General features: G+C 42.9%; 2 protein-coding genes across 2 annotated transcripts; both read left to right on the top strand.

Moving 5' to 3' along the window:
• Window positions 1–1,059: 1,059 nt before the first annotated feature.
• Window positions 1,060–8,363, top strand: myadmb (myeloid associated differentiation marker b). Its single transcript, XM_071921619.2, has 2 exons — window positions 1,060–1,180; window positions 5,863–8,363. The coding sequence occupies exon 2, from the start codon at window positions 6,015–6,017 to the stop codon at window positions 6,894–6,896; it is 882 nt and encodes a 293-aa protein (XP_071777720.1). The 5' UTR covers window positions 1,060–1,180; window positions 5,863–6,014; the 3' UTR covers window positions 6,897–8,363.
• A 1,392-nt stretch (window positions 8,364–9,755) lies between these two features.
• On the top strand, window positions 9,756–17,512 carry ftr66 (finTRIM family, member 66). Its single transcript, XM_071921644.2, has 6 exons — window positions 9,756–10,343; window positions 12,489–12,584; window positions 13,371–13,604; window positions 14,892–15,051; window positions 15,206–15,265; window positions 16,121–17,512. Exons 1-6 carry the CDS (start codon window positions 9,756–9,758, stop codon window positions 16,648–16,650), a joined length of 1,668 nt encoding a protein of 555 aa, XP_071777745.2. The 3' UTR covers window positions 16,651–17,512.
• Window positions 17,513–18,515: the final 1,003 nt, after the last annotated feature.

The following is an 18,515-nucleotide window of genomic DNA, read 5'->3' as shown; positions in this document are numbered from 1 at the left end:
CAAGTGTGTGAGTCTCCTATCTGCCTATTATGGATCTTAATGACGGAATGAAGCAAATTAAAGCAATCTTGTAGTTATCATAAGAATGCGCATGTGATATGAAGTGGACACATTCCTCTCTCTCTCTCTCTCTCTCTCTCTCTCTCTCTCTCAGATTTGATGATCTTTTTTTTTTTTTTTTTTTTTTAACCCGGTCAGGAAACACACGTCACCTTCACCCAGTAAATAAAAACGGTTACTAGGGGCTATACTGTCGCCGTTGCTAAGCAACACATACAAATAAATGACAGAATAACATGATTCAGACTGGAGTTGAAAAAATATTCCGCATTCTTCAGGCGCGCTGATAGTAATTCTGTAATTCTGCTGCACATACAGTAAAATAAAACAGAAGAAAACCAATGATAAAACAGTTTCAATTCAGTTCAATTCAATTCAATCCAATGAGCTTTAACAACAAATACAACAAATGTAAGACAAAATAATATTTAAAAAAATATAATTAATAATAATTATATATTAGGCCTATATAAATTATACAACAGATCAACAGATCAAGTCTCATTTACACTGGATATTGGTGAATAATAATATCAGAATTGTATAATTACTTTTACATACTGTACATACAATAATTATGAATTATTGCAATACATACACACAAATATAAATAATTTTGAACTAACAGTTAACAGTTAAACAGTTATTAGTTAGAGTTAAATAGTGTTATTGGAGGTTGTGTCCAGGTGTTGCCTGTTCATTCAGATGAATAAAATATATATCTTGCAGTTTGCTCTATAAAAAGTTAGCATTCATTCTGTTTTTTTCCTGCTTACCATGATATATACAGTACATGCCCTATGAATTTGTCAGCATAAAAAGCTGGTAAACTCTCCAGTGAATTGAAAAGGTGGTAAATCGGGTTCCTCCCTGGTTCCTTGTATTAACAAGTGATAGAAAAGTGGCCTGAGCCGCTGGAGGAGGGATGGGAGGTGACGTGCAGCAGGGAGATGTGAATAACGGTGCAGACATTTGATGCCTAATTTGGTTTGCTGGGCGGGGAGCCGCTGCTGAGAGAGGGTAGTAAGTCAGGACAGGGAGCCGAGGACCTCCAATCTACCATTTTCTACCACTGAGGACCCCGGAGGACAAAGAGTAGCAGGAGCAAAGTGTCTGGAAGGTAAAACACTTTTTGGAGAAATTGTGCTTTTCGTGATTTTGCAGGAACACACTGAGTGTTTGAGTGAGTGAGTTCGTGCAGGGAAATGTCTCTTTTGGCAGCAACTTGTTGCAACTTGCTTACCTGCATGCCTCTTGGGAGAGTTGAACACCAGTCAGGATGATTGGGTTTTTATTTTTTTTATTGGTTTTTTTTTGCGCAGGTTGGAGTTCATTTGCCCAGTGTTACACAGTGGACACTTTGTTTGACATGTTTTTGTAATGACATCATTGTCTGAGTTTGAAGCGAGTTTGGAAAGGCGTAGAGTTAGTCGAGAGTAAATGGGGGAAAATCGCTATAGTATTCCCATAGCGACTTCAGCTGTGTCTGTGGTACCCGATAGAGTTTATAACGACTTTATATTGTACTTTACGGTATTTTCTGTGATACAACTGTGGGATTTTCTGCGTTAGGCTATAATTTCCAGATTTACAAACATTTGCGTGTTTTTTTTGTTGTTTTTTTGCTGTGATATCTGCCTGTATCCTTCTAAAAAATGATGATTCGAGGATGAGTGTAGTTCTTTTTTTTTTGTGTGTGTGTTTGAAGTTGTTAATGTGTAGTAGTGTGTTGTGGGGGAGCAGGGTGCGGCATGGGGCACACCCACCTCTCCGCTGTCAATGAATGAAGCATGAACCTCTGGAGGAAGAGCGCGCAGCTGTCACGCGGACGGGACGGACGGGGTTCACGAGCCTTTCGAGTCTCTCTGTGGGGGGAAACTGGGCTTTAATTGATGTGGTTAAATGTTGTGTGCGCTTGGGATCAACTGTGGTTAACATCCCTGTTTTTTTCTTCAGCTTTTATAGGTTAAATATTGATTTAGACTGGAATATAACTGGTTCACAGAGGGCAGCTTTGATAAGCAATAGACCATATGGCAAAATTCCCACTGCCATAACAAGATCCTCATGGTTCAACATTCATATTCATATCGACTAGGGGCAGACCGATATATTGGTCTGCTAATATATTGGGCAGATATTGGCCTTTTATTAAATATCAGATATCAGTGTCATAGAGTTTTCTTCCTAACCACAGCTACATGAAAACAGTCTGGAAAACCTGGAATGAATTTATATTTTCTTTAATTCTTTAATTAAAGGCAGTAACATACCCAAGAGTTTCTCCCGCCATTCAGTAGGTGTGGTGAGTCACTCTGCCTTTAAAGAGCTGCTATAACACTAAAAGAATTTCATCAGTCTGGGTTTCAGTGGAGAGTTTTAGTGTCCCATGATGGTCTGAATGCTGTTTCAGAGGCTTTTTCACCCTGATAAGAAGAAAATTCTGGGGGAAAACACTGAATATTTGGAATTTTTTGGCATGAATAAGGTCAAATACAACGATAACAGTCAGCCTCGGCCTTCAAAAACCCGTATCGGTCGAACCCTAATGTTGATATTAAGCTACCATCTCTCTCCCTCTCTCTCTCTCTCTCTCTCTCTCTGTCTGTCTCCCTATCACTGTGGGATTCTGGGACGGTTTGCCGACAGAGCCTGTCTTGTGTCTCGGCCCACGGATCCTCCCTAAGTGGATTATGGGTGAAATCGAGTTACTGATGTTGTGTCATGACAACCAAACAACCAACGCACGTGACCTCTCTGCCCGAGACAAACACTCCTTGCTGACCATCTCAGCCCCGAGGCGCGTGTGTGTGTGCACGAGTGTGTGTGTAGGCGTGGGTGTGGGTGTGTGTGTGTGTGTGTGTGTGTTTGTGTAAGCGCTCTCCTGCTGTTTATGCGAAAAGTGACTGTGCAAAAGAGCGTGGTTCTGTCACATCCTGTTTGCTGTCCTGCTGCAGGCCGAAGTGTGAACCTATTTTGGGTCCCTCTCCTTATTAAAGGAAGTGCCCCTGTTTGTGTTTTCCATGCTGTGCTGCGAAACGGCACTTTCCACACCGGGGCTCTCCCTCTCTCTCTTTTTTTTCTCTGCCATTTTCCTCTCTTCCCCCCCCCCTTCCCATTTTTCCTGACTTGATTCCATAAGCAGCAAGTAATGGCGGGAGTGGGGATTGATTTTTCCATTACGGCCCTCCGTATACGTTTATTTTGAGTGGTTTACATGAAACATAATTGGTACCCATCCTTTAAAGCTGGAGTGGGAGTATTGAGCCGGGAGAGAGAGAGAGAGAGAGAGAGAGAGGGAGAGAGGGAGAGAGAGAGAGGGGGGATGGAAAAGTGAGGGAGTAGCCGCTAAATGAGACTATAAGGAGGGGAAAGAAGGAAAGGAAAGGAAAGAAGTTGGCAAATATGACAAAGTTACCAGTTGTTCAGCAGCGGCCAGACTGCAGCACATCTGGAATACATCAGCAAGTTGGAAAATCTTACAAGAAAAGAAAAAAAAAAAAAAAAAGGGGAGAAAGAGAGGGAAAAGAGGGGTGAGGGAGGGGCAGAGAGAGAGAGAGAGAGAGAGAGAGAGAGAGAGGGGCCCTGGTGACTCACTCCTCTGCTATTCCACTCCATCATTGTGTTTAAACTATGTGTCGTCCTGCGGCCGAGGCACAGGGCTTCCCCCGTATTCCTCCCTCTTTTTTACACTCCTCCCTCCCTCCCTCTCTCCCTCCCTTCCTCTCCGCTTTAAGTTAGTCATTCTGCAGCTGTACGGTTTTGACTTTCTTCACTTCTCTCTCTCTCTCTCTCTCTCTGTCTGTTCGCCCTTCTGTCCCTCGTTGTCTTCATTCCCTGGCCATGTTCAGCTCTCACCCCCCCACCCCCCCCACCCCCCACCCCCACCCCCACCCCCCCCACCCCCCCCACCCCCCACCCCGTCTCCGATGGTTTCCTTGGTGTTTAATAATACTAATGTAAACAGGCGTTTTCACCTTGTTTATAACTGTCCCTCTATGTAAACTGGGAGCATGGACTGCAGCAGTTGTGGAGCCAAGTGTGTGTGTGTGTGTGTGTGTGTGTGTGTGGGGGGGGGGGGGGTGTATAGTCAGTTGAGTCAGAGTGTTTCTGCACTGTAAAAATGTCCACCGTAAATTGTTATTGTGTTGTTGTTTTAATCTGTTTTTGAGACTTAAAATCTTATTTTTCTTACAGCCAAGAAAAGCATCTGTTGACATGGTGTAATAAGTTAACTTTTCTCCAGTGCTGAATGACTTGATCCAAGGCTTTTCTTGAATTGAGTAACAAAATCTTGGTACTAGTTGGGTAATCTGCATTTTTTCGAGACAATGGCATTTGCTGCAAGACCGTAAACAAGTGACACTGCATTGAAAACAAGTGAGATTATCTAAACGTAACGGAAACCGGACAAGGACATGCTCGTCTTTATTCGGACAAAGACATGCTTGTCTTATTTGATCGCATGCACACCACCAGTCTTAGTCCAATGGCATATTGTATTTAAAACGTACCTGTATTTTTGGGCTCATTATGTTGTTTGGTGGTGGATTTTTCTTATTCTCATGGATAAATGGCCAAATGTAGACGATGTAACGCCACATCGAGATATTTCTAGTGCAGCTACATGGGAGTTTGACAGCAGAAAATGTTTCAGCGATCTAAAACATCAGCGGTAAACGTCAGGTTTTGGTGTCAGTCCCTCAGGATCAAACAGCGAGGGCTTCCTTCTTGAGCCGCCATTTTCAGCAATCATACAGAGAGAAATCCATCGTAGAAGAGGCAGATTTCTCCACCAACAGTAGCTTCAATAGACCAGAATGCAATGCGGCGACAAGACATGTTGTGTTTTGAGTAATGCGCGCGACTCTCGCTTTTTCATAGCTGTAAAAACCCAATCTCTTGCTCTTACTCTGGTATCGTTATCGCTATTACTCTCTCCACCTACGCGTAAAACCCACAGCACAGTTGATTGAAACGAGTTCACACCCATTCTCTGGGCGTTGTTGAAAGTGATTCTGGGAAACGTAGGAAATCACTAACTGAAGTGAAAGTAGATGAGGCAGGTTGAGGGAAAGTGGGCACACCAAAAAAAAGCAAATTACAACACTTTATCACAAAATAACTCCTGGAATGCATTGAACATCACAGATTGATGATATATAACAGCGCATCCAAGAGAGGTTTTCTCCTTTAAGAAAGATTTTAAGACTCTAACACAAGATGAAATGGCTTGTTAAGTTTAGATGAAGGGGTTGGGAGTGGATGAGGGAACGAGGGAACGAGGGAGCGAGGGAGGAGGGTCCTGGTGATGACAGACACGCTGTGGGGTCGGTGGAGGTCCCGGCGCCACGCCCGTCTAAAAGGATGTGTGTACGGAGGAATGTCAGAGCGACACAGGCTGCGGCGCAGGAATGCTGTTGAGAGAGCAGCCTTGACTCTGATATGAAGCAGAGAACGGAAGAGAAATCGAGATGTAAACGTTAATTCGACCAGTTATTCATCTGCCGATTAAGATTAATTAAGATTACAGCGCTGCCTTCATGATTTGGATTTGAAATTGTTGTTTTTTTTTCCATTGTTTCCCTTGTTTTTTCAGCCATTCATAAAAATACAATGGCAGCATTGTGTATTTCAGCAAATGGCATGTAGGCCTACAGAGCCGGCAAGCTGTTGCCCTCATGTGGTCACTTGTATTTCTCCATCTGGACGTCTCAGAAGAAGACACAGAAAAATCACACCTATAATGATTAATACTGAATGTGTTGCTGACCAATTCTCTCTTTTATCTGTTTTTTACAGTTCTCTCTGTGTAAGTGGCTGAGGGTGAATCCAGAGGAACGTGAATCCAACGCGTCCGCACAAGAGGAAATAAAGAAGAGAGCCAAATCCACAGAAACTTTTCCCCTGTTCCGCTCTTCTCATCGGCTCGGCGTCCTACTACATCTCCCATCATGCCTGTAGTCCTCCACTCCAACCCCCTCCTATGGACACGTCTGGCGGCTCTGATCTTCTCGTGCGTGGCCTTCTCGGTGGCGGTGCACGGCGGCAGGCTCCACCACGGCACCGGCGACTGGTGCATCTTCTGCTGGGCCTTCAGCTTCGCCGGCACCCTGCTGGTTCTCCTGGTGGAGCTGTTCGGCCTGCAGGCCCGAGCCCCCGTCTCCTGGAAGAACTTCCCCATCACCTTCGCCTGCTACGCCGCCCTCCTCTGCCTGTCCGCCTCCATCATCTTCCCCCTCTACTTCCTCAAGGGCTCGACGGGCCGCAGCGAGATCCGCGACTACCGCATCGTGTCCACCGTCTTCTCCTGCCTGGCCACCATCACCTACATCAGCGAGGTGAGCATCAGCAAGGCGCGTCCCGGTGAGGTGGCCGGCTACATGGCCACCGCCCCCGGCCTGCTGAAGGTCTGCGAGACGTTCATCGCCTGCGTCATCTTCGTCTTCATCAGCGACCCGGTGGTGTACGACCGCCACGAGGCGCTCAAGTACTGCATGGCCATCTACTGCATCTGCTTCATCCTGTCGGCGGCCATCATCGTGCTCTGCGTGGGCGAGTGCACCGGCTGCCTCCCGTTCCCGTTCGCCCGCTTCCTCTCCGCCTACGCCCTGCTGGCCGTGGTCCTCTACCTGTCGGTCACCATCATCTGGCCCATCTTCAACTTTGACCCCAAGCACGGGGGGATGAAAGACAGGCCCTACTCCTGCAGCAGCACGATGGGGCTGTGCGTCTGGGATAAGCTCATGGCGGTGGCCGTGCTCACCGCCGTCAACTTCATCCTCTACCTGGCCGACCTCATCTACTCCGCCCGCCTGGTGTTCGTCAGCGCCTGAGGGGGGGGGGAAAGATAACGGAGGAGAGAAAGGGCGTTATTAGAGAGAGAGAGAGCGAGAGAAAGATGGAGAGGTTGAAGTCACTGGCTATGTTTACATGTACAACAATATTCCCTTTAAATACGTAGGTTTTATGTTCATGAGTCGGTGCATTTAAATGTTTCCAAAGACCTGGATAAACTCCTATCTCCATTATGAGAGACCTGAATGTGATTGCTGGTACGTGCCAATGTGATCTAAGGCATGTAAATACCTTCTCCTGTTTACTGTTGGTTTTTCAGATCAGTGCAAGCTTGCGTCCCGTTGTAATGCTAGAAATAGTCAATTTCTCCATGTACACAGGGATATTTGTGATCTGGATATGAGTGTGCATGTTAACAGAATGAATGAGGCCTTAACCAGGATACAAGCTAACACCCAGAATACTGTGTGCATGTAAACGTAGTCAGTGATGAGGAATGAAGAGAAACCAAAGTAAATGGCGGCTTACTGTTTTTTTGGGGTTTTTTTTTTTGGTTTTTTTTGCATAATATATATATATGTCAATGTTCTGCCTTAAGTCTGTTTTCAATTTGATTTCAGCCATAAAGAGACTGCCGAGCAGTATTTCTGTTATTCAATGCCAAAGGAGAAAATGTAGGAAACAATCATCCTGTATGTCCAGAGCCAAGATCAAGTTCATTGATAGGAAGAAAAGATTTGACTGCCATACAAACTGAAGTCCAAAAGAAAAGAAAAGAAAAGTCCAAAGAAAGATGAATTTCTGTTGTTTTGTTATTATCATTTCATTAAAGTAATCCCTCATTACAATTTGATCAATGGCAAATATGTTTCTTTTTCAAAATAGCTCATTTCCAATTTGTTTTTCCTTACAGTACGCAGTGCTGAGGGTGTTTTCACTGATCCAGTTGTATAATTCATCAATTGTATAATTAATTTGAGGATTTTTATACGGCTCCAATGTTTCAAGACTTGAAGTAGTACAAAAAATAAATAGTTTACATGATGTAATGAGGAATGCTAGGCTAGCTTTTTGCTCATGTTATGATATCGTATGTATATCTACAAGCTACAATCAATGACAAGAATATATATGTGGCAAGAACATTATGCAAGATTGTGGATTTAAAAAAAAAAGACAATTATGGTTTAATGTGCACTTAATGTTAGTATTTTATATGTGTGATCCAACTCTCTGTATGTTGGTGCCTCCAAATATCAAAGCATCTATCAGTGTCTAACTCACACCACTAAACTAATATACGATCTCAATTGGGCCCATTGGTTTTGTACTGCTGTAAAAATTCCTCTGACAGAGAGATAAAAAAGATGCCTCTCTTTTTCTTGATGTTAGTGTTACATTCTTTAACTTTTTTATATTCCACTGTTCGTGTTTTAAGTGTGCATCCCACATCAGTGTTGTAGGAAAATGTAATCCAGTGTTTCAATAAAACCACATGGTAAAGAGGAGTGTGTGTGGTCGTATTAATATTAATATTATTGTATTGTCGCATTTTGGTTTTGTTAAAAGTACCGTATTATCCAGTTTTTATGATTTTTAAAAAAAAATATTCTGTGGCTCAGGATAAGAATAATGTTCTTCATGATGTTTTGCAAATAAATGTAGTTTCATTAAAAAGGTATTTATTAAATTAATTTGCAGACTCTCAGGCAGAACAGTCACATACTGGACCCTGATTGGCCGACAACACCAGCTCCTCTAGTTCATATGAGGTAAGCCTGCTGATTGGAGGCTTTCCAGTGGCTGTGTCAGTTCAAATGCTGCAAACCCGCCTGATTGGAAGGATTCAGTGAAGGGAGCCAATCAGGACAAAGTCCAGTTGTGATGCGTTAACTAGAGTTTGTCTGAAACTGCCTGTAAAAATAGACTTTAAATTTAACCACTCAAACAAACACTTTAACACTGTCTACATCTTTAATCATACAGTATATGTATATAAATAGAGGGAAATTTGAATTCCTGTAGTAGGGCCCCTTTAATGAATGTATGGATAAACTTTAATTACTTTAATTTCTCTTCTCTGGAGTGTCCTGGTGGCTCAGTTGGCTAAGGAAACAAAAGAAGAGGAACATGCTCGACTCTACACTTTTTTATTTTATTAGTAACACAAAAATAGTCCTACAATAGTCCTACGACATTTCGACAAAAGTCTTCCTCACTGCCCCATCTGTATGAGCACATCTGCAATCAGACTGAATAGATAAACAGATTGATACGCCAGTGGGCTAAGTCTATCCTCTAGAGCTGGGCAATTATTCAATATTATCAATTATTATTTGTCCTATTGTGATGATATGATGATATTATGATACACAATTATGTTAGGAATATTCATTGATAATTTCAGTCTTGTTTGACCACACTTTTGTTTGATCACACTTAACATTACCATGCAGTTCAATATGATGAACATCAATTTGATTATTTAATGCGATCTTGCATAAGCTGTCAATATGGAAAAAAATCCTTATCACCCGTAATGTCCTGGGTTCACATCTGGCCTGGGACGTTTGTCTGCTGTCTTTCTCCACTTTGAACTAACAAATAAAGGAAAAAATGGCAAAATATAGTCTAAAAAAAAGTTATTTCTCTGCTCTGACTCACCTACTTAATATAGACACACACACTCACACACAGCCACACAAACAGGCACAGACAACACACACACACACACACACACACACACACACACACACACACACACACACACACACAAACACACAGAAGCTCACCACTTGGGAGGTGTGGTTGCAGGTGACTGCTTTGTATAATGTAGTCATCTCTCTGTGATATATCAGCACCTGTCAGAGCGAAGCAGCCCTCCACTCTGTCCCGGCATGGCCCACACAGTCTCCCCGCTGGACCGGGACCAGTTCTGCTGCCCCATCTGCCTGGACACGCTGAAGGAGCCAGTGGCCATCCCCTGTGGCCACAGCTACTGCATGGGCTGCATCAGCAGCTACTGGGGCGCAGACGATCCCTCCAAGACCAGCAGCTGTCCGCAGTGCAGGCAGACCTTCAGCCCCAGACCCATCCTGAAGAGAAACACCATCCTGGCTGAGATGGTGGAGAAACTATCCAGGATGGAGGTCCAGGAGTCTCTGCCTCACAGCTCTGTTGGCCCTGGAGACGTCGGGTGTGATCTCTGCCCGGCCGGGGCCTCTAAAGCCGCGAGGTCGTGTCTGGTGTGTCTGGCGTCTTACTGTGAAACCCACCTGCGATCCCACCAGGAGTCTCCGGCCCTGAGGAAGCACGCGCTGGTGGAAGCCAGCATGCAGCTTCAGCAGAGGGTTTGCCCCCATCATGATAAGCTGCTGGAGATTTACTGCCGCACCGACCGGCAGTGTGTGTGTGTGCTGTGTGTGGTGGAGGAGCACAAGGGGCACGACGCTGTGCCAGCTGCTGCCGAGAGAGCCGAGAGACAGGTAACTGATCATCTGTCTTACTGCATGACTGACTGACTGACTGGTGGATGGATGCTTTTCCATTCATTAATTAACTCAAAGTCACCCAAAATGTATATAATATGTACATGGACATGGGCAGTAACAAACCTTAACACATGACAACAATAATACAAAGCAACAAAATCTGATAATAAAGGACAACAACAAACAAAAACATAGAAAGCTATAAGTGCATTATACACAAACAATATAAAATCAACTGGTATTGTTTGTGTATAATGCAAAAGTGCAGTTAGCAGTTTGCTTCTTTGTTTCTATTGAAGTGAGATGTTTTATAAGAACTGTATAGGATTTATTCTCTTTATCAGGATCACACTCAAAATTATTTTTAATAAATTTATTGCAAAAAGCAGCAGCAGGGGAACAAATAACAAAGGTTTCGGCTACAAGTTTTCTGTCTCTGAAGGTTTGCAATGAATTAAGATTTGTGATTTGTAATTTTTTTGTGCGATCTTCTGATTTTTTCATTGATGTTTGATAGATCCATCATCAAGTTAGACTGGTTGTGTGCAAGGACTTTGACACTTAAAAACTTTTCTTACCTGTAAACATTTTATCAATTGATGCAATACATACAATGACATTCTATGATATAGTCTATTTGGCACTTTCTATATTTTGGACATGGGCAATGTGACAGAGGTAGAGAAAGCTACTTATTATGTAAGAAAAGTGAAACCTTTCTTTTTTTTTCACTTTTAATTTTTTACCTTAATGTATGCATAGATGGTTTGTCGACTATGCACGCTCTCAGCATCACCCTGCTTCATGTTTACATTTACACACAGTCGTCTACTGTCAGCCGCTGAGCAGCTTCACTGGAGCAGCTGGGGCTTAAGGGCACTTCAGGGTAGTTGCTGATGAGGAGGAGAGTATTACTCATTCATTTTTACCAGCCTGTTCCCAGGACAGTCAGGGGGTTTGAGGATGTAAAACAGCAACCATCCAATCACAAGCCCACTTTATCAGCCTGTAGGCCATCGTTATCCCAAAAGGAAGCGGGAGGGAAAACACACCGCTATCCCCATGTTGAACTGAGGAACTCATGAATTGATATCAGGCTATATAGTTTCACCTGTAAGAACATTTCCCTGATAAGTATCAGACTTAGGGCCATCAAAATGTAACAGTTAGATGTGTGTTCCTACCATAAAGACTGATTTCCATTCCCATAGTCAAATGTTAGCCGCTCCCCATCTGCCTTTGGGGCTGCAAGATGATAGCAATCTTCACATTTGTTATTCAACATGAGATAGTGTGTGTGTGTGTGTGTGTGTGTGTGTGTCCTGATACTGGCATATAGCCTTTGAACAGTCTGTTAGTTTGAATGCACTCCAAGTTTCCATATGCAAAGCACCTTCCTCTTTTTGAAACTGATCTGATGTGATGTACAGCTCCTGAGAGACTTCTGCAGTCTTTTGGTTAGGAAATGTTTTGCAGACAAAACACAAATTCAACTTTCGTCACCACAGGATCTGATAATACAGAGAGGGAGTCAACCAGAGAAGGATAAGATGTCAGAATGCCCCACTACACTGCAAAAACTGACAAACTTGTTGAATTCTTTTATTTTGTATCCAGACTTATCAAGGATATTTAGGATTTTTTTTAGTGAAATCGTTTTACTGCACTGGCAGATCATTTTACCGGCTTCAACAAATTTTACTTTTGTCTTTTGTTTCAGGACATTTACTTGGTAAAAGTGAATTTGTGTTGGAGAAGGGTTCTTGTTTCAAGATTTTCTTCATTGTTTTATGATGATTTCTTGAAAGAAGTAATTTTGGCGTGTATCAAGTGAAATTTATTGAAACCAGCAAGATTATCTGCCAGTGCAGTGAGATAATTTGACTAGAAATATCATGAAATAGGCTTGATAGGTCTGGACAAAAGTTAAAATCACTGGACAGCTTGTCATTTTTTGCTGTGTAATCACTCTATTGTGTGTGTATGCATGCATGTATCTGTGTGCGCTCGTGTGCGTGAGTGCACCTGCACGTTTGCATGCAGGAATGTGCGTATGCATGTGTGCAACGATGTGTGCAAAATCCTGCAAAACGTACTGTAGCTTATTGTGTGTGTGTGTGTGTGTGTGTGTGTGTCCAGAGGCAGCTGGGGCGGAGCAGGAGGAGCAGCAGGCAGGGGGTCCAGGCCAAGGAGAAGGAGTTAGCGGAGCTGAGACGGATCCTGGAGTCCCTCAAGGTGATTCACCGCCCTGATTGGCGATTCCTCTGTTGAAGTGCCAAGTATGAGGCAGCTTTGAAACCCTGCCAAGCCGCACTACATTCTCTTTTTGTTTGCTTTTATATCTTTTATTTATCCAGGGAAGATGTGCTGAGCGTGCATTCTGTTTTTCAGCAACAACCTGCTTCACGCTCTTCCAGTTACACACATTCACACCTGGGAGCGTCCCAGATCCACTGGAGAAGCTGGGGGTTAAGCGCCTTGCTCAAGGGCATTGAAGTAGTTTAGGGAAGGGAGAGTGTTACTGATTCACTTCCCCCACACAGATTTAAACAGAATCTATTGCCTTCATTCTATTAATGCCTGTCCTTAAGAAGAACAGGACTTTATGGTTGATTAATGAAACCCAGCACTGCTTGGTAGCTGTGTTCCAATATGAAGCTTGAAACATGTCTTCATTTGTATTGTCCTTTTCATAGATTCAGAAGAGAAGCAATAAAGTGGATTAGAGTATTTAATGGATTCTAAAACTTGACATATCCGTTTTTGAAAATGTTATTTCCCGTGCATTGCTCAATATTTAAAAATATAAATATATATATATATAAATGATCACATCTTCTAAAATGTTAGTATCTTGTTAATATAGATGATAACTTCAATCATATTCCGTACTGAGTTTTATGTTCATGCTACCACTCATTTTGTAAAAGTAGGTGTCACAGTTTTCAAACGGTGGATATCTGGAGTTTTGGTGTGTCAACAACATTTCAACCTTTGACCTCTCTCTGAACCTCCGTGCAGCGCTCAGCCCAGGCGGCGGTGGAGGACAGTGAGAGGATCTTCACTGAGCTCCTCCACTCCATCGAGAGGAGACGCGGCGAGGTGAGGGAGCTGATCCGAGGTCAGGAGGAGACGGCCGTCAGCCAGGCTCAGCAGCTGCTGGACAAACTGGAGCAGGAGCTGGTCCAGCTGAAGAGGAGAGACGCTGAGCTGGAGAAACTCACCAACACTGACGACCACATCTACTTTCTCCAGGTGGCTGCACTGATTTCTATTTAGTGTCCATTACTCACCAAGGACCTCATTTATACAAATATTCCTTGACATTATACTAGATTCCATCATTTGATCATTTTGAAGAATATTATGAAAAGAAATGATGAAAATTGTTCCCCATTGTTAATGATATTGCATTCATTCCATAGTAAATGTTAGAAAATAGCTTTAGCTTTTGATATATAACAGAAAAGTGGGGGAAATCAATATAAATGCTAATGTTTTCCATCATTTTGTCACTTTGGATTGGATTTGGTCATTAGAAAATAATTTGTGTGAGTGAGAACCTTTTAAAAATTTGGCAGTGTTGGTGCATTAATCAATGGACTTCACTTAGTAGATCAGTGAAGAAGGGAATTCTTCAGAGCCACCAGTTGTCCAGTGAAGCAGTAAAGGGTTTACTGACCAGACTGTACACCATCAGTATTACTCATCAGGGAGGAATGCATGTTCTCTCTGAGCCAGTGCTGTCCAGTCCTGTGCCAGGGAGTCTGCGGGGTTTCATTTCAACACTTTCAACACAAAGTTTTTCACATTTACAACACTTTCAAACAAAAAAAACTAAAATCGGTATCTCCCTTTCTGGTTACCTCCGTCTGTTTGTCTGTTAGTCTGTTAGCAGAATATCTCAACAAGTTCTGAATGTATTTGCACAAAACGTTGTGGAAAGGTTGGTCATGGGCCAAGGAAGAACTCATTAACTTTTCACACAACTTTTCACACCCCTCTTTGGCCAAAGAGGGGGGCGGTGGGCGAGGCTTCTCACAAATGTAACTTCCAAACAGATTCAGGTAACACCATCACATTTTGTGTGCCTACCAGCAGAGATAAGAAGAGGCAAACCACGCATTATTGCTTTTTCTGTTTTTTTTGAATGGCAACCCTAATGGCCACTAAACAAACACAGTGCTGATTGGTCACATGGTATAATAATCGGCTAAAATGCTTAAAAGTGGCTAGTATTTGAACAGGCAAATCTGATGTGCCATTTCAGTTAGTCATGAATATGTGTGTATCTCCTGATGTGAAACTAGTTGGAAATGGGACACAGAAGAAATGATTAACTTTTGGTGAAAATCCGACATGTGGAACTGGTATATCTTGACACTTACATAGCGTTGGCAGAGTGCCAAATCACCTGGAGTAGAGTTTGGTTGTAATGAAAACTTCCAGACTCTTCTATACCACAGATCTGGACACCATTGGCTTAGAGGGAACATTTGGTGGTATGTTCTTATCTTTTTCTATCTAAACTTCACTCTCCAGAACTGCCAGTCAGTTTCCCAGAAGGCCGAGCTCACAGAGTCCCTCAGTGTCACGGTGGTTCCTCTGCTGGATTTCGGCAAGGTGCAGTCATCTGTGTCCGCTCTTCAGAAGAGGCTGGAGGATTTATTCAAGAGAGAACTGCCAAAGATATCCAGAGCAGGTGGGAGCAACAACATCTCAACAAAACCTATGTTAAAGAATGAAGTCTCATTTTGCTGATGTGTTGACTCAACTGTAAAAGTTTCTATTGTAAGGTCAAGATAATACAATAACATTTATTATTGTTATGCAGTTTAATGCTTCTTCCTTCACAGCAAACACGGTGAAGCTCCTGCAGAGTCCAGAGCCGAGGGTCAGACCAGAGTTCCTGTACTGTAAGTCAAAACAGACTTCAATTAAGACTATTCTGGAAGCCCTGGGGATTAATCTCAGTGACTAAGAGCTTCATACAAACACTGGGCTAACTCTGTCTTACTAACTCAATTTGCACTTTATTCCATTCAAAATAAAATCCTTAAACTGTAAAATGAATTGTCTTAAACCAATTGCACAGTTTGATTCATGCCTGGACACCAAGCCAATTTGTGATTTAACTGTAAATTTCCTCATACAAATTTGTATACGATATAGGCTACAGTATCTTCAATAGTTGTATAACCAAGCAATTTGAAGTATTGCCCAACTTATCTGATGGGAAAGAAAGACAGTTGATTGCGGGTTCCCTTTAAAATTCCAAACTTAAATGTTGATCACATAACAAAAATATCAGTCATACAGTTTCTTTATAGATTGGATAGAGAGCCCTGTTTTATGGCTAAAAAATGTCAGTTTTCAACTTTTGAAGAAAATCCACTGCCTGATTGTTTGAGCTGAAAGTGAAGTGTGAGTATACACTGAGTGGATAAAACAGTCAGGCAACCAGATGAAATCCAGATGAAAACTGTGATTCCTTGTTGATTTCAATTATTAAATCTACTTCCGTCATGAAGGGGAGATGTGGATGGAGGTGAGGAGACGGGGTAAAGAGGGTATTTCAGTCCTCTTGGCAATCAAGACATGGATTATTGTGCACAATGGGGTGCAACTCATCAGAAGGAAGTTCCTAATATTAACTCTTCTAAATCAGCATCTGTTCTATGCGTGCTATTTATACACCTCTGTTTACTTCATCTGTCATCATACTTCCCCCTCTCCTCCCACCCTCTCCCTCCCTCCTCCATCACTCCCAGATTCCCTGCAGCTCTCTGTGGATCCCAGGACGGCCCACAGGGACCTGAGCGTGTCCCAGGAGTCCAGAGCGGTGACGGTCCGGACCAGGGAACACTCCGGTCCGGACCACCCGGACAGGTTTGACTACTGGTGCCAGGTGCTGTGTCGCCAGGCCCTGTCCGGTCGCTGCTACTGGGAGGCCGAGTGGAGCGGGGGAGGCGTCAACATCGCAGTGGCCTGTAAATCCATGGCCAGGAAAGGAGACGGCAACGACGCCCACTTCGGACACAATGACAAGTCGTGGAGTTTGTTTTGCTCGAGGAAGGGTTGTACCTTCTGGCATGGGAATGTGGCGACTAGAATAGCGAGTCCAGCGGCTGGCAAGATAGGAGTGTACCTGGACCACAAGGCAGGGAGTCTGTTGTTTTACAGCGTGTCCGACACCATGACGCTCCTGCACAGAGTCCAGGCTAGATTCACTGAGCCGGTGTATCCTGGATTTGAGTTCATGTGTTTCGGAGTGTCTGTCACACTGTGCCAGGTTGAATAGCAGAATAGAGAGTAAAATCGGAAAGTGAAGCAGTGTGTCTGTGTGAATCTGATTTTGAAATGTTTTATGACACATTGTTATTGGAAATATTTGATTCATGTCTTTAGTGGTTGATTTATGTACATTTTGGGGTATGTATTACATAAAATACTGGAACTACAGTCTAACGAACGTGTAATACAATACTATTCATCTTTTGTTATCATTATAAGCATGTGTATTATTGTGCTGAAACACTGGTGTGGTGGCAGGACCCCCGGACTGAATCCCACAAGAATCTTTCCTCCTAAGTCTTCTGTTTTGCTCTCCTCCTTCCCAGTGAAAAATGATGGCTGTGTTCCTAGAGATGGTGCAGTGGGTCATGACCTCCGCCTCTTAAACCTTAAATGTCTGCTGGCACCGGACTGAATCCTGACACAATCTTCTGCCTTGGCTGTGTCTGTTTTACAGTCTTCCCCCCCTAAGCCTTCCTACTGTTGTAAAAAGGAAAAAGTCCTACGGGGAGTGGCCTTCCTACTCTCCTTAAAAAACAAAATTAATTCTTGGACTTCCCACTCTGACCCATAGAAAGAACAAAGAGTGTAAGTCATCAGTCTTACAATAGCTTGATACAATCTCAAATGAAAGAGGCCATAGAAAGAAGTCTGTCTCAAACACAGCATCATGTTTCCACTCTTAAAACGGATGTCGTTTTCAACACAGCTGAGAGTTAGGTTTGGTTTGGTACACCACGCGTTTTCACTTTTCAACATTTGAAAACACACTAATTATCAAAGTAATTTGTTGCCCCAAACTAGACACACAGATGTCTTGAAAATGACCAAAGTCAATCTGACTCCCCATTCCTTGGGTACTGAGTCTTAGGACTTCACCCCTAAATAGTTAGTGCTTACCAATGGATGTTAACAGTGTAGATAGAGTACCGACTAACTTAATAGCTTACTGTAAACTGTAAACTCCCATCAAACTCGTCTTAATGCGTCTCCCCAATGTAAGTATCAATAAAATTAGACATACTGTGATATCGCCATCTAAACCCTGGTGGACTTTGACTATCACTTCATTAAATTTCAATTAAATTTCTGCTATACTCATACAGTAGTTTGTCCCGCAGTGATTAAACTTAGCCTGCAGAAATGACAACATTATAGGCAACCACCTTAAAACCTTCAAGCAATTCAGATCAATGTGTGGAAGACAAAAACAAAAGATGTAGAGGAGGAGAGTTGTTCTTTCCAAAAGAAAGAAAAGGAAATTAAAAGCTAAAGGCAAATTGTTTTAAAGAGTGTAAACAACTTCAACAGATGTAATGTTTTAAGTATTAGAAATAACTGAATTGGGCGTCCTGGTGGCTCAGTTAGGCACATACCGTACCGCAAAGTCCTGGGTTTGAATTCGGCCTTCAACCTTTATTGCCGCATGTCATCCCCTTCCTGTCCTTCGCCACTGTCAACTATCAAAATAAAGCAAAAATGCCAACAAAAAAGCCTAAGACTTGGAGCCTAACCTCTTGTGTCCTTATCTTCTCCCAGCAGTGTTTTTGGTTGCTTTCTGTTTGACTTGCCTCTTATACCTTTTTCCCTCTTACCACCTTCTCCTTCCAGGCCATCTGGAGTCTTTATGATAACCAGCTGTGCAAGCAAAGAGACTTTGTGAAGCAATTTTCTTGGGTTATTCCCTAATATTCTCATTGGTCTTATATCAACACATTTGTTACTTCTGACCCTACATTGACCCCGCGTTCTAATTTATTGCTTCCAATATCCATGAGCTTGAACTCCTTCGCCTTGGGGATGAATATTGGAAACCGTACATGAGCCTCTCTCTTCTAATCTTTTCAGCTGATACAATACTCCTCAAACAGT

The sequence above is a fragment of the Centroberyx gerrardi genome, chromosome 13 (genome assembly GCF_048128805.1).
Source record: "Centroberyx gerrardi isolate f3 chromosome 13, fCenGer3.hap1.cur.20231027, whole genome shotgun sequence".
Classification (NCBI taxonomy): Eukaryota; Metazoa; Chordata; class Actinopteri; order Beryciformes; family Berycidae; genus Centroberyx; species Centroberyx gerrardi.
This window is presented reverse-complemented; position numbering and strand designations above follow the sequence as displayed.